This window comes from Metopolophium dirhodum, chromosome 5 (assembly GCF_019925205.1).
Source record: "Metopolophium dirhodum isolate CAU chromosome 5, ASM1992520v1, whole genome shotgun sequence".
Taxonomy (NCBI): domain Eukaryota; kingdom Metazoa; phylum Arthropoda; class Insecta; order Hemiptera; family Aphididae; genus Metopolophium; species Metopolophium dirhodum.
Window position 1 is genome coordinate 39,141,404 of NC_083564.1, and position 24,869 is coordinate 39,166,272.

At 26.5% G+C, this 24,869-nt stretch overlaps 2 protein-coding genes across 10 annotated transcripts; both read left to right on the forward strand.

Annotated features, from left to right (window-relative positions):
• The first annotated feature begins 320 nt into the window (after positions 1 to 320).
• Positions 321 to 7,033, forward strand: LOC132944991 (heterogeneous nuclear ribonucleoprotein 87F-like). Of its 9 annotated transcripts, none has more exons than XM_061014572.1 (12): positions 322 to 856; positions 944 to 1,101; positions 1,961 to 2,081; positions 2,162 to 2,369; positions 2,432 to 2,581; positions 2,857 to 2,976; positions 3,046 to 3,144; positions 3,270 to 3,315; positions 3,448 to 4,404; positions 5,053 to 5,134; positions 5,195 to 5,267; positions 5,360 to 7,033. In XM_061014572.1, exons 1-8 carry the CDS (start codon positions 845 to 847, stop codon positions 3,311 to 3,313), a joined length of 912 nt encoding a protein of 303 aa, XP_060870555.1. In that variant the 5' UTR covers positions 322 to 844; the 3' UTR covers positions 3,314 to 3,315; positions 3,448 to 4,404; positions 5,053 to 5,134; positions 5,195 to 5,267; positions 5,360 to 7,033. The 9 variants fall into 9 exon arrangements, with proteins under 9 accessions (XP_060870561.1, XP_060870560.1, XP_060870562.1 ...); XM_061014571.1 differs by having other exon boundaries at positions 5,073 to 5,134; XM_061014575.1 differs by having other exon boundaries at positions 5,073 to 5,134; positions 5,195 to 5,253.
• A 2,864-nt stretch (positions 7,034 to 9,897) lies between these two features.
• Positions 9,898 to 16,566, forward strand: LOC132944933 (polyadenylate-binding protein-interacting protein 2B). Its single transcript, XM_061014494.1, has 5 exons — positions 9,898 to 10,196; positions 12,361 to 12,571; positions 13,302 to 13,414; positions 13,484 to 13,583; positions 14,422 to 16,566. The coding sequence occupies exons 2-5, from the start codon at positions 12,392 to 12,394 to the stop codon at positions 14,509 to 14,511; spliced, it is 483 nt and encodes a 160-aa protein (XP_060870477.1). The 5' UTR covers positions 9,898 to 10,196; positions 12,361 to 12,391; the 3' UTR covers positions 14,512 to 16,566.
• The last annotated feature ends 8,303 nt before the right edge of the window (positions 16,567 to 24,869 follow it).

The window sequence follows — 24,869 nt, forward strand, 5'->3', positions numbered from 1 at the left end:
TATATATTATTATATTTTAAGGTTGGTTACCACGATTTAAGATAATAATATATTTAAGTAAATATTAAATCGTGTTGGTTACCAAATTGTTTTGGATTTTTACTTTTCCATGTTGGCAATACTGAATTTATAATTTTTTTTTGTTCAGTTGTGCTACACTGCACCGTCTGCTTGGCTTGACGCATGATAGACATCATTAACATCGTAACATCACAACATTACAGTCTGCCAGCCTGGTGGTTATTCATGCGCATTTATGTGGTTTGTTAACTGCACTGACTGATTAAAATTTAATTCAGCGGTCCCCGTCTTATCAAGACAAATCCGACTAATCCGCGACCGAGTTCCAAAAATCCAAACCCAAACCTCCAACGCCCGTCGCTGTCGGCAACCTGTACTACGGACTACAACTCTGTATTATACTATATCGGTACATTATAATATTATATTGCAATATTAACTATTAATTTCGAATCGCGGCGCTAGGTGCGGTGTGAACCCGTCTTGAATTTTCGTTTTCCATTTCCATTTTCCACGCTGTTGCTTGTTAATCGTGTTCTACGATTGCATTATTTACATTGGGTGCAGGCTCGACTTGTAACTTGTGGTCGGTAATCATTTTGTTTATTCGTCCGCTCATTCGCTGTTAGGCACCGAGTACTTACTGCTGTCAGCTAGTTCCTCTAAACGATAAGCGTCTATAGTACAACTACCTACAACCGGTAATCATCAATCCGATTATCGAAGTTTCATTCCGGCGCCATTTCGAGGGTCTCAATTTAACTACAACAAATTATACAATAATTCTTCTTTGCGTATATCCGTCTGTGTGATAGTTCGTACAATGAGTGTATCGGTAAGAGTTTTTCTCGTCTTATAATATTTTAAAATTACGTTTTTATTGTTCATATGTGTTTAAACTAATCTATGATTTTTTGAATAGGGGGAAAATGCTGTAGAAGTTGAAGAACCGGAACAGTTCAGGAAATTATTCATTGGTGGACTTAACTATACAACTACAAATGATTCATTAAAAGAATTTTTCGAAAAGTGGGGCGATATTGTTGATGTAGTCGTTATGAAAGATCCTGTGACAAAAAGGTTATACTCGAAGCTTTAAATTTTTCTAACAAATTCATGCGGTATAAATTTACTTAAATAGTTAGATGTTTACACAATATTTATATGTAGCTAAAATTGTATTTTACAAATCCTTTTTATAAAACAGCATAGGTAATATAAATATTTAAAAATAATAAACAAAATATTACTCAGAATTAATTTGTAGGTTAGCTGTTAGCTTAATTATAAATCGAAATCAATTAGTAAATTTCAATGGAAATATTTTAACTGTATATTTTTAATACTTTGATTATAATTTTTGATAAATTTTTATTTTATTTTAGTGGATATAATTATTATTAGTACTTATAAATTGTATTATTTACAGTTTTTTTCTCCAAATTATAAAGTAGATAAATCAATCAAAAAATACATTTTAGATAAATTAATTTATATCTGTTTTGTTCATTTTAACCAATTATTATTTTATAGTAATAACTATCGCTCTTAAATTCATTCGCTTCAAAAATACTTGAATATTTAAGTAACAATAGTCCATAAAATATTATAGTACCATTAAAAAATCATTAATTAATAATTATGCATTAATAGTTCATAAATATAACATTTTTATTTTATGGGTTGACCATTATTTTCAAAAATTTAACATAATGTGTGTATTGATTATTCTATAAATTTAGACAATATTTGTAAAGTTTTCAAACTAATTTTGTTTTTGGTACATACAATAAGACTATTAACAATGTGTTTACATTAGATTTAAAAAGTTTAAAATGCTCTTAAAATAAAAAATATGCCAAAGACTTTTAAATATCCATTTATACTTAAAATAAGATATTTCTTATAACAATTATAACAAGTTTATTTTATATTTTAGATCACGAGGATTTGGTTTTATTACATATTCAAAAGCTTCAATGGTAGATGATGCTATGTCCAATAGACCGCATAAAATTGATGGTCGTGAAGTAGAAACAAAACGTGCTGTACCTCGTGATGTAAATATTAAATCAAATTTTATAAAAGAGAATCTACTGTTATATATTTTATTATTTATTTCACAATTGTATTGTTATAGGACATAGACAAACCTGATATAGCATGGACTGTAAAAAAAATGTTTGTTTCTGGAATTAAAGAACAAGCTGAAGAAGACTTAAAAGAATATTTTGGTCAGTATGGAAATATACTTAACATTCAAATTATTGCAGACAAAGAAACCGGACAACGTAAAGGTTTTGGATTCATTGAGTTTGATGATTCAGACTCAGTTGATAAAGCTGTTTGTATGTATTATATTTTTTTTTTTTTAATTCTTTTTTTAAAAATGAGATACATTTTTTTTTAGTAATCAAAACCCATGAAGTTTCTGGATCTAAATTAGAAGTTAAAAAAGCTGTCAGTAAAGATGTAGCATCGGCTTCTAGAGGTCGCAGAGGTGGCCGTGGTGCTAGTGGTGGAAGAGGACAAAGTTGGGGAGGACCAAATAACTGGGGAGGTGAGTGTATTATATCTTAATGTATACAATATATAATTACATCTAAATTATAACTTATGAAGTTACATATAAAAAACAATGACATAACCAAAGCTGATGGTAATACACATAAGTTTTTCTCAATAATTTTATAATATATATTTTAGCATATTAAAGTTGATTATTAAATATTTTTCATTTTTTAGTTAATATTTTATCGTATTGTCGTTCTTATAATTTAAAACTGAAAACCATCAATTTTTAATATTTACTTATGTTGGTTAATTTATTTTCAGGTAACCATTTTGGGGGATATGGCAATGGAGGCGGTAGTGGTGGTTGGGCTCAAGGTGGTCCTCAAGGTTGGAATAATGTTTGGGGTAGTCAAGCTACCCAAGGAGGTTGGGGTAATGGAGGTATTTTCATCAGCTATAACATCTATAAATTATATAAATTTAATTAAATATATTTTTATTTATTTAAAGGAGGTAATTGGGGAGGTAGTCAAAGTAGTGGATATGGAGGTGGACCAATGCGAGGAAATTTTGGTAACAACAGAGCAGTACCATATCATACAGGCCGTGGTAATATTTGTTGTTGAAATAATTAAATAATTTTCTTTTAATTCTCATATAATATAATATAATTCATTATAGAATTATAAATAGTTACATAATTTAATTCTAATAACATAATTTATTGGTTTTAGGAGGTAATGGTAATTTCCATCAAAATTCAAGAGGAAGGTATTAAAAGTGAGTATTGAGCATTATTATTTTAAAATTATAACTGTTGATGCTTCAAAAATTAGTCTTAGCTTGAATAAAAATAATACTGAGGATTGTTTTTGTTTTTTATGCATAATGATTTTTTTTGTATCTTGTTAGGCAGGTTGCTGAAGCGAGGCTGGTAGGAATCAATAACCATCAAATTTCTCTCCTTCAACTTTTGGGTATTGAACTATTCGAATGATGTTTTTTTCAGACAAAAATTATCTGCTCTTCACATGTTGACACTTAATGCCATTTATGAACCACTATAAAGTTATGTTAGTACAATATTTGTTTATCATATTCATTATGATTTAAAATTTAGGTGAAATAAGATTAAAACATTTTATATATCTACTATAATATATATATATATATATATAAATACATATATATTTTTTTATTTAATTAATTATTGTTTTTCCAATATAATTTTTAAAATTTAAAACACTGGTTAATTTAAATGTAAAACGTTTTATTTAATGGTGAATAATTTTTGTGTAACTATATTATTATATTAATAAAATAAAAAATACCCAGTCTTTATACAGGGACCAGAATACAATTGTTGTTGACTCAATATTTTTAATATTCACAATACATTTTTTTTTAGTTAAAGGAACATTCTTAAATGAATGCTTAAATATGGTAGGCATAATTTCTACTATATTGGAACAGATCGTAAGTAGTGTGCATTGTTATGTTCTAAAATTCTGTAAAATATATTAACGTCATTATTTCCTCGTGTGTTTTATTATAATCATGTTAAAGTGAAATCTCTATTTATCAATGTCTTTCAATTACTGAATCTTTTCTAATAGATTTTTTTATTAAACTTTGGTTAAATGTGATTATGTAGCATCTTACTACTTTTAATAGTGAATTCCGTTCAATAATACAGTTTTTTATCAACCATCGTTGTGTCTTATAGAGGTTTCACTATCAATAGATGATTAGTTATAGATTTTGGGTACAAGATATTAAATTAGGCATTTAATGCAGACCAACATATTGAGACTCCTATCAACAGCGTAGGACTTAGGTCCCCCGGTTCCAAGATAGTAAGTGTCTTAGGTAGGTTTGCAATTTACAAATTATTATTAAATATAAATAATACAAATTCAATTGTATAATATTTGAAATTGATCAACAATATAATATAAATATGTTGAAAGTTACATTTTAATTATAATATTTGTCAAATGTTTGCTAATTAAATGTCGTTTTGATTTGATTAATTTTGATTTCCAAACAATATACAGTCATTATAATTTTGTGGGGCTAAATTAGTTTAACTACAATTTTAAGTCATATTATCGTAATGTTATTAGATGTAAAATGTGACATTACTGGATTTTAACAGTTATTAAAGTAAATACAATTTATATTTTTAATTATAAGAAGATGGTAAATTAAAATTCAAATACTAAAAAGGTATTTTCTTTTATTATTAAATTTCTTGTGCCCTAAATTTTTAGGACAACAATTGTTTTTTAAAATGTTTAAAATATTACTATATTATACTCATTAACATTTCATACAATTTTAAATTTAATTAAGAATAAATGTGACTATTTTGAATATTAATCTTTAAAACCTGGCCCCATGATAGTTTTAGTGGCTGCATATTTATTAATGATTCAATCATTGATTGAATGTATGTGAATAAAATGTTCAATCAATGATTATGTTATTAATTATTATTATTATTTTATTCTTTAGACTACTTATATTATGTCTAGGCAAATGTTCAACTAAACAGTTTTCAACATTTCAAGAAACTATCGATGCATAATTTACATAGGTAATTTATAAAATATTTTATTATTCTTGTGATATGTCATAATTTGTGATATTTTTGCAGTTTTGGGATTAAACTGATATAATTGAAAAAATGACAACTTCCTGTATTTAGTTTACAAGGTGACAATATGTTGGTTAGTTTAATATTGACATTTATAGTTACTTTAATAATTTTAGTTATCTGAGTAAGTTCTTATGTTTTTATCATACAATTGGTTTTTTCCAGATTTCAAAAGGTGCATAATATTTACTACATAGCCAAATGTTCAAAATGTATGTCAGACCCAAACATAAATCCAACTGTTCGATTTTGAAGTAAGTTGTACAATACTAAGTTTTACATTGTAAAATGTTATGTTATCATAACTGATTGTAATTTAAGAAAAAATCAGTTTGTTATTTTGTTAATCTGCATTTGTAGAAGTTAACATAAAAATAAATGATTGTGTACTAAAATTATCTTTATCCTAATTCCTTAGGAAAATTATTTTATATTTTAGTATTATACCTAAATGTTTATATTCTGTAAATAACCTATCATATTTTTTCTCAAATTTGATTAAGAGTTTATGATATAAGAAATTAAATATTTTTACAAAAATTTAGAACAAAATGCAATTAATAGGTATGTGAGTTTTTATGAAAGTGAAGAGAACTTATTGTTATAAATATTTAACCAAATTTGTTGCTGCGTCTAAATAACTACATTAAACACTACAGTTTATATTACTACTATTGTTGGTGTTATGCATTTAGGTTTTCTATCTACAATAAACATATTGAACTAATATTTTACCATTTTACTCAATATAATGTTTTAAATTGTATAGAATTGATTATTGCACCTACAAATACAAACACCTATAAATACAAAACTGCACCCAGGTTTATAATTAAAGTATATTTTAATGCAATATAAGATGAACTCTTGAATTATAGGTACAGTATCATACTTATATATTAAAACTTAAATAATAATCATACTGTTAATAATTTTCATTAATTATTATTTTTAATATTTATATAATAAAAGAACAATCTTTGGAATAAAGTTTCTCTGGTGGACGATTCCTCCTCAAAAGTGGCACTGGATCGATATTTTGAATAATGTGCCTATAATTCTGTAGTAAATAGGTATAAAATAATATTATTATAGGTATGTTTTATACACATGTATATAGTGTTATAGTAGATATAATTATTCCTTACGGTTTGATAATAACAGTAAGCTGATAGGTTCCTACTTCAAATTATATTTGTTTGAATCAATTATCTCGTAGGTTTTGGGGATTTGGATAGGTCCTAATATTTGCGACTACATTTTAGAATATTATTATTTATCGAGTAGGTACATTTTATGTATAACTTGTAAATTTAACGTAATGTTTCATTAATTATTTATAATTGGTAGAAATTAAATGAGGTTAAAGAATTTTAACATTATTGTGTTTGTGTATTTGTACAGATGTTATAAGTGTATAACAGCATATTTACATTATCTTATAAGGAACATAATACATAAGTTAAAATTAAAATTGTATACCTTATCTTGATAGGTGTTTTTAACTATATGTATTTCTAGTGTTTAACTAACCTCTAGAAACTATAGGTTTCTATTAAAATGGTGTATTCAGCAGTATTTTGAAGTAATTATGTAGGTATATAAAAAATATTCATATTATTTTCTTATGAAAATTTAAGTATTATTTTTCCTTATAGGTACCTAATAATTGTATTATTTATTATAATAATTATAACATTAAGTTAATTGTTATGACTTAGGAGTAACTATCTTAGTCCAACTTGTCCAATGAAATAAATATCTATAGACACATAGTACCTAGGTATCAGGTATCTATATAGTTATCTACCTGTTTAAATAAAAATATTAAAAACTTAATCTATGATACATTGTAAGACATGATATTATTTATATTTAATATTATTGTAATTATATCAATCATTTGATCAGTATTCAGTATTTATATCAGATATTTTTTAGATTTTGAAGGTGGGAATTTAATAATTTCATTAGGATTCATTTTTTTTTCAAGAAGATTATTGAGTGTTTGAACATTTTCTACCTACTACAACTAGGGGTTAGTGAGACTCAGTCGCTCTACTTCTGATTGGATTGTGTTTATAATGCGTAACTAATAAGGCCTTTAACTAATTCTTCGAACGATACGCTGCAGGTACACTGAGGAAATAAAGCTTAATTTTAATAACAACTTTAAATACTTATCCTCCGTTAAAAGTAATAATTTATTTTCAACAATTTAAAATTTTCTATTTTTAGTATATATTAGTATCTGTTTTTTAGTTATATAAAAAAATATTGATAAAAATTATTGGCCAGATGAGCCTTGCAAATGTTTAATTAATATGTATTTAACATTTTGTGCAATATATCTAAGTTACGAGGGCAGTATAATATTTATGTTCCTATTAATATTGTTTTTTTAATTTATTTAATTTTGATAATTCATATTATGAAAGCGGTAAAAAAATGATTTATTTTCAATGAAGCCTTAATTCTTAAGATTAATATAATACCTATTTATGTTACTTTTGAGCCTATTATTTTGTTATATTTAATTTTGTTAATTTATAATATGTAAGTATTGTTAAAAAACTATTTTGTGAAATACTGAAAAAAAGTCCTAAGAAAGAAAAATTTAATTTATGTGCCTAAAACTATTTGTACCTATTTAATTCAATTTAATATATAGGTATTATGATTCTATATAATATAGATATGTTTGCTACCTATTAACAAAAGCAATTAATATTTAGAAAAAAAAATGTTGGTTGAATAAATTAATGAATTGTTGTTTGGGAAAAAATTGTATGGAACGCTCAAAATAAAATATAAACCACAGAGTGCCTACCCTTTGCCACTTTAAGCCTTGCCTATTGGTAAGTACTTTTATTAAAAAATTTATTTTTATGCAATTATGCATAAATATAGTAATTAATATTATAATTGGTACATAATTTAGAGAATGTTACAAATAATAAAATAGTTATACATACGTACAGACTACAGACTACAGTACGTTGTAAGGAAATCGGGGAAAACATTAAAACGTACAACTGATAGCAATTGTTATTTACTATATTATATTTCAGTAGCTCTTAGGCTAGATTTTGATTTACGCAAAACTAGTTTACTATTCTTATTTATTTCCTGTTGCATTAGCATAATTGCATTATTGCATTAATCATTTTTGTATGGATGGCACCATGGCGTGACGCCGCGCCCCTACGATCCACGCAGCGGCTGTAATACTATTGCCGTATTGGTGACTGGTGAGTGCTGAATGGTGATAACCGAATATCCGATGAATGAATGAATAACTTTGAGCACTGTCCGTCAAAGGTGATTAGTTGCCATTAACAGACTCTCAAGATCAAAGGGCACAGAATTTTTCTGTAATAATTTAACAATTTAGTCTGTGGTTTAGGCAGCCATTTGTTTATGCATTATACATATAGCTATTTTGTAATATTTTATTGAAAATATAATATGGTCGTTTAAGTGAAAAATCCGCAGACAAGCTCTTTGTAGCTGACTTGTGGTTACTGGTAGGCGACAACAATCAGTGGCATTTCGCTTGTCAATTTTCAAGAATAATTTTGTAATACATTATAATCCACGTGAACCACGTCCGTTCGCCAATGGTGACGTGCGTACTAGCCACCATGACAAAATATATACTTTGTCATGCCATCATGGTAGCGACTAAGCGTACCGTGATATTACCATAGAACAATATTACTATACTTAATAATTATAACTTCATATTACTACTATACTACTTCTGTCTAATATAGTAATATGTGTATCTTTTCTATGAATTTGCAATTGGGCTTTTCAGTTTGATAATGTAAGCATATATAGGACGTATTTCTTATACTGACGACGTGGCTACGGCATGCGTTATAGCATTGATACTATTCGCGTCGCGTAAATACGGGCCAGTGAGCGATCTCTAGTATTTATAATCAATGGTAATAGCCAATAGGTAAATTATATATGAATATGAGTATATGACTGCTCTACCGTCTAGTTAGTACTTACTACTTATTAGTATTTACTACTATTCAGTCCTATAATTGTGTCTACTCTACCTAGGCACGGATCCAGAGCAAAGATCTGGGGGGGGGGGGGAGGCAACAATTTTTTTACAAAACAAATACAATTATAATAAAATATTACACTTTATTCTTAATTTAAAAATGTTGTCTATGTAAATGTAGTAGGTATGGGTAATCAATATGAAAAGAAGTTTAGATTTTGTTTATTTGTTATTAAGGTAATATATAATATTTATATTTTAAAAAAAAAATGTCTGGGTGGGCCCTGGACATGGGCCTAGCCTTCCCCCCCCCTGGATCCGTCATTGACTACCGGCTACTGCCCAAAGTGACAAGAGTACCCGCCCATACACCAATTATTAACTATAGTTAATACTTAATTTAACCAAGGTGGCAAGGTGGATTGTCTAATCCACTTTGTATAATATTTAAACATTATATAATTCTCACGTTCCCGCCAGTCGTCATAATATTAAATACATTTTGTAGTTTGGCACGACTTGACGACGACGACGACTACATACCCAATTTTGGGTCTGCTCGCCGGCGACACTGGCATCGCTAACTCAGGGGTACCACCCTAGCGGGCGCGTCCCGCCCGCTCTGCCAAGCGTTACGTCGCGGCCTCCGGCGGTCGGTCGTCGCCTGTCGGTAATAATAATATCGCCGCCCGCCGCCCGGGCGCGCTGCGCAGAGCGACTCTACTCCGCATTTCCCATTCGACGGCGACGTTTTTCCCGTTCACCTTCCATTTTGTGAGCGATACTCCTCGTGCGCGATACATCCGTAGTCCGTGCGATATACGCAAAGCGAACGTCATCACAGTTGGTCGACCGTCCATTTTTGTTGCCGTCGTGTTTTGTATCCTCTTTTGGTCCACCAAGACGACTTGAACAGCCGTCGTTGGATTGCATTACCACCGGCGTGTGCCAGTCCGCCGTTGTCGTTTTCTTCGTCTTCTCGTGAGTATGAATTACACCGAATTTTACGGCCAATTTCTGTTCCGATTATTTTTATTTCGTCGATGTCTCGAACGTTAGTGTGTTTTTTTTTTCTATATTAATTTTATCATTCCGTCTGCTTCTCGCTCTCCCGGCCTCTCTCTTTTTATCACTCTCTCTCTCTCTATCTCTGTCTCTCTCTCTATCTATCAAGAACACATCGACACGCGTACGCCACCGTGGTGAGTGCCTATAATGTGGCGTGTGTGTGCGTGTAACTGTATATGTGTATGAGCGTAGTAAGTTTCGTATAATTTGTGTGTGCGTGCGTGAGCAAATATATATATATGAAGAAACTAGGGCATTGTGAAAGGCGAACGCATATTATAACAAATTTTTTTCTCTTCAATTACCATTTATTGTGGGTAAAATAGGTACTGTCCCCTATGGACGTTTCGTCCGGAGCCACCCTCTACTCGATCCCTTAGAAAGAATTTTTTTTTCCACATTGTATCTAGGTGGCTAGGTATGTATTCTTAAACCAACAATTGTATATTGTTATAGGTAGTAAATTGTGTGTTTGAATTATTTGTTTTTTTTCTCTTTTTATGTTCTTGCCACATATTTTGATTTTCTTAAGATATTCCTGACCAATAATGCCTATTTGTTTTTCTGATTTACACCTTATTTTTCTGGTTGGTACCGCACTGCAAAAAACAACATCTTCTGTCTTAGTTGAAATCATTAAAGGTAAAACATGTTTGGCATTATCAAACTGGTTTTTTTTTTCTCAATGAGTACAATCACTTTTAAGGGAATTGGAAAGTTTTATTGACAATCAATTATTATTTAGTATTTACTCAAGTAATTATCACATTAGTTCCTAGGTAGAGTAACTTATTAATTTTTATAGATATCTATGACTCGAGACTGGCATTTTATGTTCTGATAAATGATGAAAAATTAGATGTTTTTATGCAGTATTAATGTAGGGCAATATTCTCTTAATAGGTATTCTTTAACCCTTAATATACTTTTACAAAAAAAAAAAAAATTACCATACTCTGTCTCAAAAGAGAACAATCACTTTTTGCGTATCATGAATGATGTGATTGGCACTTCAGGAACCGCATGATTACCGGGTAATTAATGGGAGACACGCAGCACTGATAAAAATTGGTCTGCTGACTGATTATTCTCTTTTGAGACAGTATAGTTATATTATGGTTTAATTGTTAAAATTTAAACCCTAGATAGGTACCTAATAGAACTACAAAAATAACAATGTACCTAAATAAACTTTTTGACATGTTTCATAAAATACCAAATAAATGATAACCATGACCTATGACAATAAATATTGCACAGGTATATTTATATTAATTTAACAATGAGCACAGATTGTCATTGAAGAAAAAAAACAAGGGAAAAAATGTGCACTAATACCAGCAGTATACTTACCTATTAAAACATAAAATATGTCTATTTCCTATTTACCATTTTTTTTTTAAATTGCCTTGGTATGTTTTAATTAATGTTCTTAAATTTTTAATTAGGTATGCATTTTTATGAAAAAAAAATGTTATAGTATATAATATATATATTTGTTGTTAAATGAAACATCAGAAGCCTCACCCTAATGAAAAGATAAAGTAAACAGATGTAAAAACATAAAAATCTGTTTTCTAGTTAGACTATTGCCTATTGGACTTGATTGTTGGTTATAATATGTAAAATATATTAAGTAGTAAATATTTCCCATTTTTTATTTAAAAATATTTTGCAAATCAATATCAAGATTAAAATCTATATAATATTATTGTGACATTAATAACAGTATAACATAGGCATGTATTGATTATATTTGTTTGCTTAATTCATATTAATAATAATGGATGTAGATAACTATAGATTATATTTTCGTTAGTTCCTTATAACTAAAAGAAAAAAATACTTACCTACATATAATGATCAGTCATTACTCATTAGTATCATAACTAGATTATTGGTACAGACCGAGGTACAAACAAAGTGAAATACTGTTGATTTTTTATAAGTTTTTTTACTTAATATGCGATTATAAAATATTATAGACCTCTGTAAATAACCAACCTACATTTTTTACTTTTCTTGAGGAATGTCAGCTAAAATTTAATTATTAATGTGTATGTATTTCTTTTTTTAGGAATTAATTGAATACATAATATACATAAATAATGAAGGTCCCCAAGGAAGAATCCAAAGAACAAAATAATGACAATACATTAAATGATGATGATAATTTGAGTAATCCATATGATACAGAATCAAATTCCGATTCAATTGATCCTCCAACAAGGGATGGAGATTTTTCTGAATATATGTGGATGGAAAATCAAGAAGAGTTTGACTTACAGGTATATAATATACTCAATTCCAAAAGAGAATAAACAGTTCATCAATTAATATCTGGTATAGGCGCATCTCCCATGACTTAACTGGTATGAGCTTGGTGACGTGGCTCTTGAAACGATTGCTGTCCTTTGGAACAGTATGGTTTTAACTAATTATTTTTGTGAGGTTACCTACTCGTTGAAAATAATTAATTTTAATTAATTTAATTTTTCATATTCACTAGGTATAAGAAATTTTGATATAATAGTTACTTGAAAATAATTAAGGGTACTTGTTTGTTATTGCCCCATCATTATGCTGTTGTATTAGATATAAATCACCTCGCCACTGGATTTAATTTTTTATATAACATTACAAAACTTTTAAACAACAGTAAATAATAATATTTGCATAGAATATAATTAATATTGCATAATCAGACATAATATAGCGACCAGCTGACAACATATTAACATGGTTATAATATTATTGAAATTTTAGATTAAAAACTGCTGACGTAAGTTTGTTTTGTGGTGCCGCTATAGTTTTATATGACTGGGTGGCTGGGCGATGACAAACAACCACCTAATTTATAATTTATTACTTTAAGAGCTGCAAAAATAAAATTATCATAGTTACATAGTTGTATTATGGTTATTGAGTTTAAAATGTTTATTAGTTTTACTTTAACATGAATATCAAAAAAAAAATATTAATGATTATCATTTTAATAAAATTATTTATAACTTATAGGTTATGAAAGAATTAGAAGAAAAAGAATTGATGAAAGAATGTCTTGAGGCTATGTTAGATGATGAACAACACAATAGCAAACAGAATGGTTCAGCAAATGGTGATGCTCAAATGTAAGTTACATTTTTCTATTAAATATTTGTTTATATGCATAAAAGTTTAACTTTTATTATTATTTATAGGAATGGTTCAAGTAGCTCTACCTCAATGATTACCCATAGACTTGATCATTTGAGCTTAAATACATCTTGCAATAATGGTGATCAGCCAAGGCAATCTACAGTAAGTCTAATTTTTTTTATATACATTTATTGACTTCATGCTAAATATGAATTGCTAATAATCAGTTATTAAAATTTAACACTGATATGTGACACTTACTTTGTTATATACATTGTCATGATATTTTAAATTGATTACTCCTATAAATATTGAGAGCCATTTACCTATGTGGGGAGAAATATGTGAAATTATAAATATAGTGATGTGACAAGTATAAGGTGTTAAATAAAATCTATTAATTTTACCCATAGATTGTATTAATTAAAATTGAATATGGCTTATATAAATAAATGTATTTACACTCAAATTAAATTGTTTCTCATAGTCTTTTTCAAGTTTTGTCTTCTGACGTGGTCATCTGATTTCTAATCAGTTTTTTTTATACGCTGATTTTTATAATTATTTTATTATTCTTGTAATTTAACTGTTATAATATTTTATCTATCATAATTATTGTTAAGATAATGTTTCTTTGAAATAAATTTATAGTTAAACATAAACAATTTTAAGATGGTTGTAATCATTGAAAATAATATAATTTAAATACTAGTTTTAATAATAATATTGATAACTTATATTATTGAGCATGCGGTTTTTACTTACTATTTGGTAATACATGTTTATAGTTTATACCCATTAAATTTAAATAATAGGTGTAAAATAAAAATACGATGAACAACCAGAGTTTATTTATTGTTTATGAAATAGACAAGTACAACATAGTATGTTTTGCTGACCTCTTCATTTTTAAAAACAATATTTTTTTTTTTTTGAATGATTATTATATTCATTGCTTAAATATTTATAAATCATTGTCAATTTTAAATGTGTGTTACAGAGTACTCTAAATCCAGATGCAGCTGAATTTGTACCATTAGCAACCCGGTCTTTGACTAATGCGCCTGTGGTAGTAGCAAGTCCTTCATAAGCGAGTAATAGATATTTTTAACATACAACTATATATTATAAATATATATATATATATAAAATAAAGTAAATATTAATCTATCATCACAAAGTATAATATATTTTCATATTAAACGAAACTTAAATTTTCAATAAATGACTATGATGATTTTTTTTGTAAATCTTCATTATACTCATAATTTTTCAATCGATTTTATCATCATTTAAAATTACTGAATTACACACATACAATAAAAATTGCACTTATGTTTTGATCATTAATGTCATTCGTATAACACGGATTTATTATCGATTTTTATAATGTTAACAATGGAAGGTTATAATACAATGTTTATAAAAATGAAAATAAACAAAATGGCTAACACAATCCATGTTTAAGTATATTGCCACTTTGTCAACTTGTCATGTTTTCCAATCTATTTTTTCTTTTAGTATATAATTATTAATTTAGTATTCATATTCTAATATTAATTTGATTGTTTATTATTCTATTATATTATTTTATTTTATTTTTTAACAAACTTAATGAATAATGGTAGAGTATTGGTTCAAGATTCAATAATTATTTATGCTTATAATAGTTGTTTTACTTTCTGTAAATTTTTTGGTGGACTATTAACAAAAACTGTTAATTAATTAAAAAAAATACAAATAATTTATCATTGGTGTTTATTTAATCTTTCCCCTGTTTATTATTATTTATCTTTCTTTTTACAATTGCCTTGGAAATGCTATTTGAATGTATTTTTATAATCTGTCATGAAAAAGGTTTCAATCTAAGAACTTCAGATGGTTTAATTGAAAATGTCTTTAATTTATGTAATATATATATGTATATGTATAGGTGTATACATTTTTTAGGGGGGTTACTTATTTTAATATTTTCTATCAATTCAGGCAAATCATTATACTGTTCATTTTTATACTCAAGAAAATTATGTTAAATGATTTTATTTTATTTTAAAACAATGCCAAAATACTAATATTTTCAATTATATCATGTTTTGATTTTTATTCTATAGCGAGCCTAATAAATAATTAATATTTTAAGTACAAATATGTTGTTTACTTAATATTATTTTATATAATATTTTAATTATATATTAGTGATGTGATAAGTAATATTTTTGTACGTCTTAACTCTTTGTAGTCGTTTTATTATTAAGAAACTTGTGTGTAATGTTTCATGGCTAAATTAAATGAAATATGAATCGTATAATGAGTATAATTATTTGAATTAGCGTAGAATTATTTGTATTTTATTTGATGTATTGTGTTAGTTACATTTTTAATGTTTATATGTAATTATGATTTTCAATAATATGGTTTTGGGAATATTTAAATAATAATATTTTGGATAACTCTCGTCAGACTGATTGGTACTGTGTTAAATTTACTATAAATTTTGATTTACACCTCCAATAAAGTTAAAAATGTATATCTATGTTACTGTTTTGATGCTTATAATTTCTTATATAATATTAGTTTTACAAGTCTTATTTAAAACTTAATACTGTTTTGTCATAAATATTATAATAACAGCATTTTAGTATCTTCTAAAATAGTATTTATCTTATGCTTGTTGTAGATAATTATTTGATCCATACAGCTTTTCAAACTCTTAAATGGATGGACATCTTAGTTCTGACGAGAATTATATCAAATACTATACTGGTGTGTAATGTAATTAAAATATAATAAGATAATATGTTTCTTGATTGATAAGTTGACAAATTAATATTATTATTCATTATTGTTACCTTAAAATTAAATAGTTTATTTCATACTATGATATTAGTCTAAAATATAAACATAACACCCAAGTCGAACATTGTAGGCAAATTTGTATATGTATTTTGTGGGTTAAACTAGAACTATTAAGTACAGAATAAATCTTATGTATTAGACATTCAAAAATATGTTAACTTAAAAAAAAAAAATGTTAAATCTCTAAATTTTTTTAAAATTGAGCTAAGTTATTTGTTAATCATTTTTTTTAGATAGGTTGATGTAGTGTACACGTTTGTGAATGTAATAAACTTTGTGATAAGCCAAAGTATTTTTTATTTTTTACTTAAAAATGTGACAATATTATGATCCAATTATTTTATTATATTATGCAGTTTAAAATTGGCATATTAAACTGTTAAACTGTTATCATACATTTGACACTAGTAATAATAGTTATTTTAAATTTATCCACATCTATGCGCTAGTTCAACATATTTATTTTAAATTTATGTTTAAAACTCCGATGTACAATATTCAACAAAAAGATAAAATAATTATAAAGATATATATTTTGTCACGATCCATGAACATTTGACTTCCAATCTTTGGGTGTACAAATTTAATAACCCTGTAAGTTTTCATATTCGTGATTTTTTTTTAATACAATTAAATATTGCCAATACTGAAAACATTATATTGTTGAACAATTTAAAAAGGAGTTTGCTTATCATCTGTTGTACTTGTTTGTCATTAGAAATAAGAAAGTAACGAAGCAACATTAAATTTGACGTAAACTGAAGAAATCAAAGCTAATTATCACAATAAAATGCTTTTCATTTTTCAAGTGATTCTATGTTGTTAATTATGATTAAGTATGATTTAAGAGGATGCTACCCTGCCATTTGTTTTACAAGTGCGTAACATAATCTTAAATCGTGGTTAGCAGTCATAAAGTCAATAGTAATCAGTTATCTCTTATCATATTGTACAATATTTTGACTTGTTGTTGATAATTAAAATTATTAATGAACTATTCCCGAAATAGTAGATTTTTAATTTTTTCATGAAAAAAATATATAAAAAAAAGGTGGATAAGTGGATGTCGCTCTGCTGTACAGTAGGTTACAAGTGGGTCACTGTAATGGATGGTGTTAAATTTGAATTCAATGATATAATATCATTGTATAAGAAAAACGATTCTGAGCGAAAACGGTCAGTCAGCCTATGATTTTACCAAGTATATTTGATGACATTATTGTGATTTGTGAATAAAGTAATTTATATATAACCTATTTACGTGGGTGGAGCCTTGTTTTAAATTTTCAATCCTTAGCCATAAAAGTTAAAAATTTATGAATTTTTAACCACAAAATAATTAATAAATTATAAATTTGATAAATGTTGTCAAAATTTGAACTTTAAATGCTTATAAATAAAAACTGTGACTAAGGATTTAAAATTTTTTTCAACTGCTATTAGAACGATATATCAGGAGCCTTATATTAAATTTTCACGCTTTTTTACCCAACAAATAAAATTTAATTGATATTTATAGAAAAAAAAACTAAAAAAATTGAAAACTGACAATGTCCGTAAACAGCTCAAAAAAAGTCAAAATATTTTCAACATTTTATTGTCTATAGAAAATGATAATATAAACATTCAGTGAAATTTTCAAGTGTCTACAGTCATTCGTTTTTTAATTACAATAAAATAAGAAAATTGTTACAAGAGAAATCGAGTAAATATCAAATGTTGTAAAAATATAAATTTCAGACGCTCATAAAAATTTAATTTAAGTTTCTTCTAGACATTTTTTTTTTGATAAAGGTAGACAGACTTATGAGTAATCTTATATTACATTTTCAAATCTTAGATTTAAAAAGAAATTTTTATGAATTCTCAACTCAAAATAATTTGCTATTTTTCGTGATTTTTCCGTATTTTGTCAAAATTTGAACTTTAAATGCTTATAAATAAAAACTGTGACTAAGGATTTTTAATTTTTTTCATCTGCCTTTGAAACAATAACCTAGGAGCCTTCTATTAAATTTTCAAGCTTTTTTACTCAACGAATAAAATTTTATTGATATTCATAGAAAAAAAAACTAAAAAAATTGTAAACTGACAATGTCCGTAAACAGCTCAAAAAAAGTCAAAATATTTTCAACATTTTATTGTGTATAGAAAATGCTAATATAAACATTCAGTGAAATTTTCAAGTGTCTACAGTCATTCGTTTTTTAATTACAATAAAATAAGAAAATTGTTACATGAGAAATCGAGTAAATATCAAATGTTGTAAAAATATAAATTTCAGACGCTCATAAAAATTTAATTTAAGTTTCTTCTAGACATTTTTTTTTTGATAAAGGTAGACAGACTTATGAGTAATCTTATATTACATTTTCAAATCTTAGATTTAAAAAGAAATTTTTATGAATTCTCAACTCAAAATAATTTGCTATTTTTCGTGATTTTTCCGTATTTTGTCAAAATTTGAACTTTAAATGCTTATAAATAAAAACTGTGACTAAGGATTTTTAATTTTTTTCATCTGCCTTTGAAACAATAACCTAGGAGCCTTCTATTAAATTTTCAAGCTTTTTTACTCAACGAATAAAATTTTATTGATATTCATAGAAAAAAAAACTAAAAAAATTGTAAACTGACAATGTCCGTAAACAGCTCAAAAAAAGTCAAAATATTTTCAACATTTTATTGTGTATAGAAAATGCTAATATAAACATTCAGTGAAATTTTCAAGTGTCTACAGTCATTCGTTTTTTAATTACAATAAAATAAGAAAATTGTTACATGAGAAATCGAGTAAATATCAAATGTTGTAAAAATATAAATTTCAGACGCTCATAAAAATTTAATTTAAGTTTCTTCTAGACATTTTTTTTTTGATAAAGGTAGACAGACTTATGAGTAATCTTATATTACATTTTCAAATCTTAGATTTAAAAAGAAATTTTTATGAATTCTCAACTCAAAATAATTTGCTATTTTTCGTGATTTTTCCGTATTTTGTCAAAATTTGAACTTTAAATGCTTATAAATAAAAACTGTGACTAAGGATTTTTAATTTTTTTCATCTGCCTTTGAAACAATAACCTAGGAGCCTTCTATTAAATTTTCAAGCTTTTTTACTCAACGAATAAAATTTTATTGATATTCATAGAAAAAAAAAACTAAAAAAATTGTAAACTGACAATGTCCGTAAACAGCTCAAAAAAAGTCAAAATATTTTCAACATTTTATTGTGTATAGAAAATGCTAATATAAACATTCAGTGAAATTTTCAAGTGTCTACAGTCATTCGTTTTTTAATTACAATAAAATAAGAAAATTGTTACATGAGAAATCGAGTAAATATCAAATGTTGTAAAAATATAAATTTCAGACGCTCATAAAAATTTAATTTAAGTTTCTTCTAGACATTTTTTTTTTGATAAAGGTAGACAGACTTATGAGTAATCTTATATTACATTTTCAAATCTTAGATTTAAAAAGAAATTTTTATGAATTCTCAACTCAAAATAATTTGCTATTTTTCGTGATTTTTCCGTATTTTGTCAAAATTTGAACTTTAAATGCTTATAAATAAAAACTGTGACTAAGGATTTTTAATTTTTTTCATCTGCCTTTGAAACAATAACCTAGGAGCCTTCTATTAAATTTTCAAGCTTTTTTACTCAACGAATAAAATTTTATTGATATTCATAGAAAAAAAAACTAAAAAAATTGTAAACTGACAATGTCCGTAAACAGCTCAAAAAAAGTCAAAATATTTTCAACATTTTATTGTGTATAGAAAATGCTAATATAAACATTCAGTGAAATTTTCAAGTGTCTACAGTCATTCGTTTTTTAATTACAATAAAATAAGAAAATTGTTACATGAGAAATCGAGTAAATATCAAATGTTGTAAAAATATAAATTTCAGACGCTCATAAAAATTTAATTTAAGTTTCTTCTAGACATTTTTTTTTTGATAAAGGTAGACAGACTTATGAGTAATCTTATATTACATTTTCAAATCTTAGATTTAAAAAGAAATTTTTATGAATTCTCAACTCAAAATAATTTGCTATTTTTCGTGATTTTTCCGTATTTTGTCAAAATTTGAACTTTAAATGCTTATAAATAAAAACTGTGACTAAGGATTTTTAATTTTTTTCATCTGCCTTTGAAACAATAACCTAGGAGCCTTCTATTAAATTTTCAAGCTTTTTTACTCAACGAATAAAATTTTATTGATATTCATAGAAAAAAAAACTAAAAAAATTGTAAACTGACAATGTCCGTAAACAGCTCAAAAAAAGTCAAAATATTTTCAACATTTTATTGTGTATAGAAAATGCTAATATAAACATTCAGTGAAATTTTCAAGTGTCTACAGTCATTCGTTTTTTAATTACAATAAAATAAGAAAATTGTTACATGAGAAATCGAGTAAATATCAAATGTTGTAAAAATATAAATTTCAGACGCTCATAAAAATTTAATTTAAGTTTCTTCTAGACATTTTTTTTTTGATAAAGGTAGACAGACTTATGAGTAATCTTATATTACATTTTCAAATCTTAGATTTAAAAAGAAATTTTTATGAATTCTCAACTCAAAATAATTTGCTATTTTTCGTGATTTTTCCGTATTTTGTCAAAATTTGAACTTTAAATGCTTATAAATAAAAACTGTGACTAAGGATTTTTAATTTTTTTCATCTGCCTTTGAAACAATAACCTAGGAGCCTTCTATTAAATTTTCAAGCTTTTTTACTCAACGAATAAAATTTTATTGATATTCATAGAAAAAAAAACTAAAAAAATTGTAAACTGACAATGTCCGTAAACAGCTCAAAAAAAGTCAAAATATTTTCAACATTTTATTGTGTATAGAAAATGCTAATATAAACATTCAGTGAAATTTTCAAGTGTCTACAGTCATTCGTTTTTTAATTACAATAAAATAAGAAAATTGTTACATGAGAAATCGAGTAAATATCAAATGTTGTAAAAATATAAATTTCAGACGCTCATAAAAATTTAATTTAAGTTTCTTCTAGACATTTTTTTTTTGATAAAGGTAGACAGACTTATGAGTAATCTTATATTACATTTTCAAATCTTAGATTTAAAAAGAAATTTTTATGAATTCTCAACTCAAAATAATTTGCTATTTTTCGTGATTTTTCCGTATTTTGTCAAAATTTGAACTTTAAATGCTTATAAATAAAAACTGTGACTAAGGATTTTTAATTTTTTTCATCTGCCTTTGAAACAATAACCTAGGAGCCTTCTATTAAATTTTCAAGCTTTTTTACTCAACGAATAAAATTTTATTGATATTCATAGAAAAAAAAACTAAAAAAATTGTAAACTGACAATGTCCGTAAACAGCTCAAAAAAAGTCAAAATATTTTCAACATTTTATTGTGTATAGAAAATGCTAATATAAACATTCAGTCAAAATTTTATGTCCCTACGGTCATTTGTTTTAGAGTTACACCAAAAACCAAAATCGATTTTCTCGAAAACAGATTTTGCGTAAAAATTCCCGTTTTTCCTTAATTTTTCTTTTGTTTTTCACGTCGCTTGTGAAAACTACTTGGAAATTTTTACTTTTGACCCCCCAAAGTACCAACTAGATTCACTTTCCTATCAGAAAAGTTACTATTGAAGAAAATCTAAGCACTTTTACTGTCGTAAAAGGTGATGACAGACACAAAAAAAAAAAAAACACATTGTAAAATCAATACATTCATCGCTTCGCTCAGAATCTAAAATATACGAATTGTTGAATATAAACCCAAGTTAAAAGATAGGTATTATCTAAATAGCAAGTTAAATCAGTAATATTCATAATTGTTCAAATGGAGAAATGTAAGCATTTTTTATGCACTTGTGCTTTAGTTTTTAAAATGTGATTTTGGATTAAACTCAATTGAAAGTGAATAGGTACTGAATAAGTTGTAAATGGGCGGGGGTACAATTTGCATTAGCATGCTGCCAACATTATTTATTAACTAATATTAGTTAAATATTAAATTCATAGAACTATACTGGTAAATAAATTGTGTACATTATTTTGTACGAACTTGGAAGGTATACCTAGCTAAGTTTTATGTACAAATTAATATTAAATATCGAAGTTATATCTTCATTTGTGGTGTAAATCTAATAATCGGCTAATATCTATGCTCTAACGTAGTTTTACCAATTTACCACATAGAAACTTTGAAATCTTCTTAAATTGAAATAGGTACATAAATTGTAATAACTTAATTAACTTATCAGATGGAATAAAACTAGAGCCTAGAGGATACTTTAACCATGTATCATATTTGGCAATTCTTATCCAGCGTACAAGGTAACTATAATATTATTATTTTCACAGTGACGTAGTTAATTAAAAACAATTAAGTACAGTTTTTTTTTTTTGACACTTATATTCACATAGTATAGTTCGGTAGTTGTCCGTAGTATTATATTTAATTTGAAGAAATATTTTAGATTCTGAGCTGAGCGATTAATGTATTAGTTTTACAATGATATGTGTTTTTTTTTGTGGGTCATCGCCTTTTGGGGTAGTAAAAATGTTTCCATTTTCAACTTCAGTATCTTGTTTGATGGGAAAGTGGATCTGGTTTGTGCATTCAAAATGTCAAAATTCTCAGTAGTTTCTAAAGTTTGAATTTTGACAAAATACGTAAAACTCAGGAAATTGTGCTAGTTATTTTGAGTTAGAAATTTATAAAAAATCACCCATAATGGAATCGGTGCTAGTCATACGAACACACGTTTATTTATTGTTTACACACTTCTCACTGCGCCAATAATGTAGGATCACTTCACTTCAGATTGCATTAAGGCTCGTGAACTACCGGCCAAGTGCACCACCAATTTTAAAGGCTGTCCGTTTGATAGTTCAAGCTATCTCACAGGAAAACACCATTACTACCCCCGTTCCAATATAATACAAATTCACAAGACATCTCCATAGGCTTTTTCAAATGTGGTCCAAGAAGTGTATGTGAAGTGTATCGGTATAAATCTTATGTGCTGAAGCCGTTTACTTCTGAAATCTTCACTAGATATCGTTATTCGTTTAAATAACGTTATCCTAACTTCGAATTTAAATTCGGTAATTGGACCTCTAATCTCCCTCTTAACCGAGGTTTTACATCACAAACGTTGATCATCATAGATAATATTTCAGTACTTCTCATTATCCAACAATATAATATTCTTTATATTATATTTATATACTTTGTTATTGTACAAACAATCAAATCTTGTTATGTTACTAATTTTTACTTCTAACTATCAATGATATTATCTTCATAATAATTTTCGAGGTATTAAAATGTCCTTGTTAAAATCTCATTAATAATTTTCTTTTAAAATCTAAGATTCGAAAATTTAATAGAAGATTCCTCATAAGTTTGTCTACTACTTTTATCTCAAAAAAAAAAAAAAAATCGACCGAAACTGGAAAGTCAAATTAAACTTTTATGAGCGTTTGAAGTTCAAATGTTTACATTGGATACCTATAGGCTATAATATTATTTACTCGATATTCTTATTTTGTTGTAATTCAAGAACGAATAACCGTAGACTCTTGAAATTTATACCATATTATGTTCATTTTATCATTTCGTATACGAGTTATATTTGATAAAATGTACAAAATATTTTAACTCGTTTCGAGTTGAGTATGGACATTTAAAATTTTATTAGGTTTTTTTTATCAAGGTTACTCATTGTTACAATTATACCAGCGTAAAAGTATTAAAAATACATCTGAAATTTTTTTTATAAGCTTTTAAACTTCAAATTTCGACATAATTTATCAAATTAAAAATTTATAAAATGTTCGTAAGTAGTTAATTCTGTAACCAAAAGATCTAAAAAATGTACTTAACACTGTTTTTTTTATAGTTATTTTAAGTTAAACTTGGAGGTAATTCCATATTAAATAACCAAAATAACATTTTATCTATTTGTAATTTTATAAGATTAATTCAACTTACCGGCTACCGTATTAATAATAAATAATAACAATATGAATATAATATACAATATTCTAAACTGACATACCGTCTCCATTCAGAATCGTTTTTTTGTATACAATGATATTATATCATTGAATTAAAATTTATGTGACCCACTTGTAACCTACTGTACAGGTACCCACTTACCCGCTTTTTTAACATTGCTTGTACTACATATTTTTGTTGTTTTATTTATCAGAAAATATAATATTAAAAAAAACTGTCATCAACAAATTTGAAATGTGTTAGATTAGAAAGAATATTACCGTTAAAAATGGTAGCCATGGACGAAGTGTCATAAGAGACAATCTGACAACAAGGATGATCGTTGCACTATGAGTCGCATCTTGGCAGTGGCTGTTATCAAACAAAATAAAGGTGTATCAAATTTTAAATTTAGCTACCCACCCACCACCCCTAATACAAAATTTACTAACCAATAATTTATTTTTTTATACTACACACCTACAAATACAAGTAATAAAAGCGGGTGAATGGGTGTCACGCTGCTGTACAGAAGGCAATAGCCTACTTGTTGTTATTTTGTGGTTTGTCATTATTCCGG

Excerpts from the sequence above, each read along its gene's own strand:
- LOC132944933 (XM_061014494.1), top strand. The coding sequence starts at position 12,392 with ATGAAGGTCCCCAAGGAAGAATCCAAAGAACAAAATAATGACAATACA. Across the intron at positions 12,572-13,301 it reads AAGAAGAGTTTGACTTACAG|GTTATGAAAGAATTAGAAGA; the intron begins GTATATAATATA and ends TATAACTTATAG. Across the intron at positions 13,415-13,483 it reads GCAAATGGTGATGCTCAAAT|GAATGGTTCAAGTAGCTCTA; the intron begins GTAAGTTACATT and ends TATTATTTATAG.
- LOC132944991 (XM_061014578.1), top strand. Across the intron at positions 2,082-2,161 it reads AACGTGCTGTACCTCGTGAT|GACATAGACAAACCTGATAT; the intron begins GTAAATATTAAA and ends GTATTGTTATAG. Across the intron at positions 2,977-3,045 it reads AGGAGGTTGGGGTAATGGAG|GAGGTAATTGGGGAGGTAGT; the intron begins GTATTTTCATCA and ends ATTTATTTAAAG.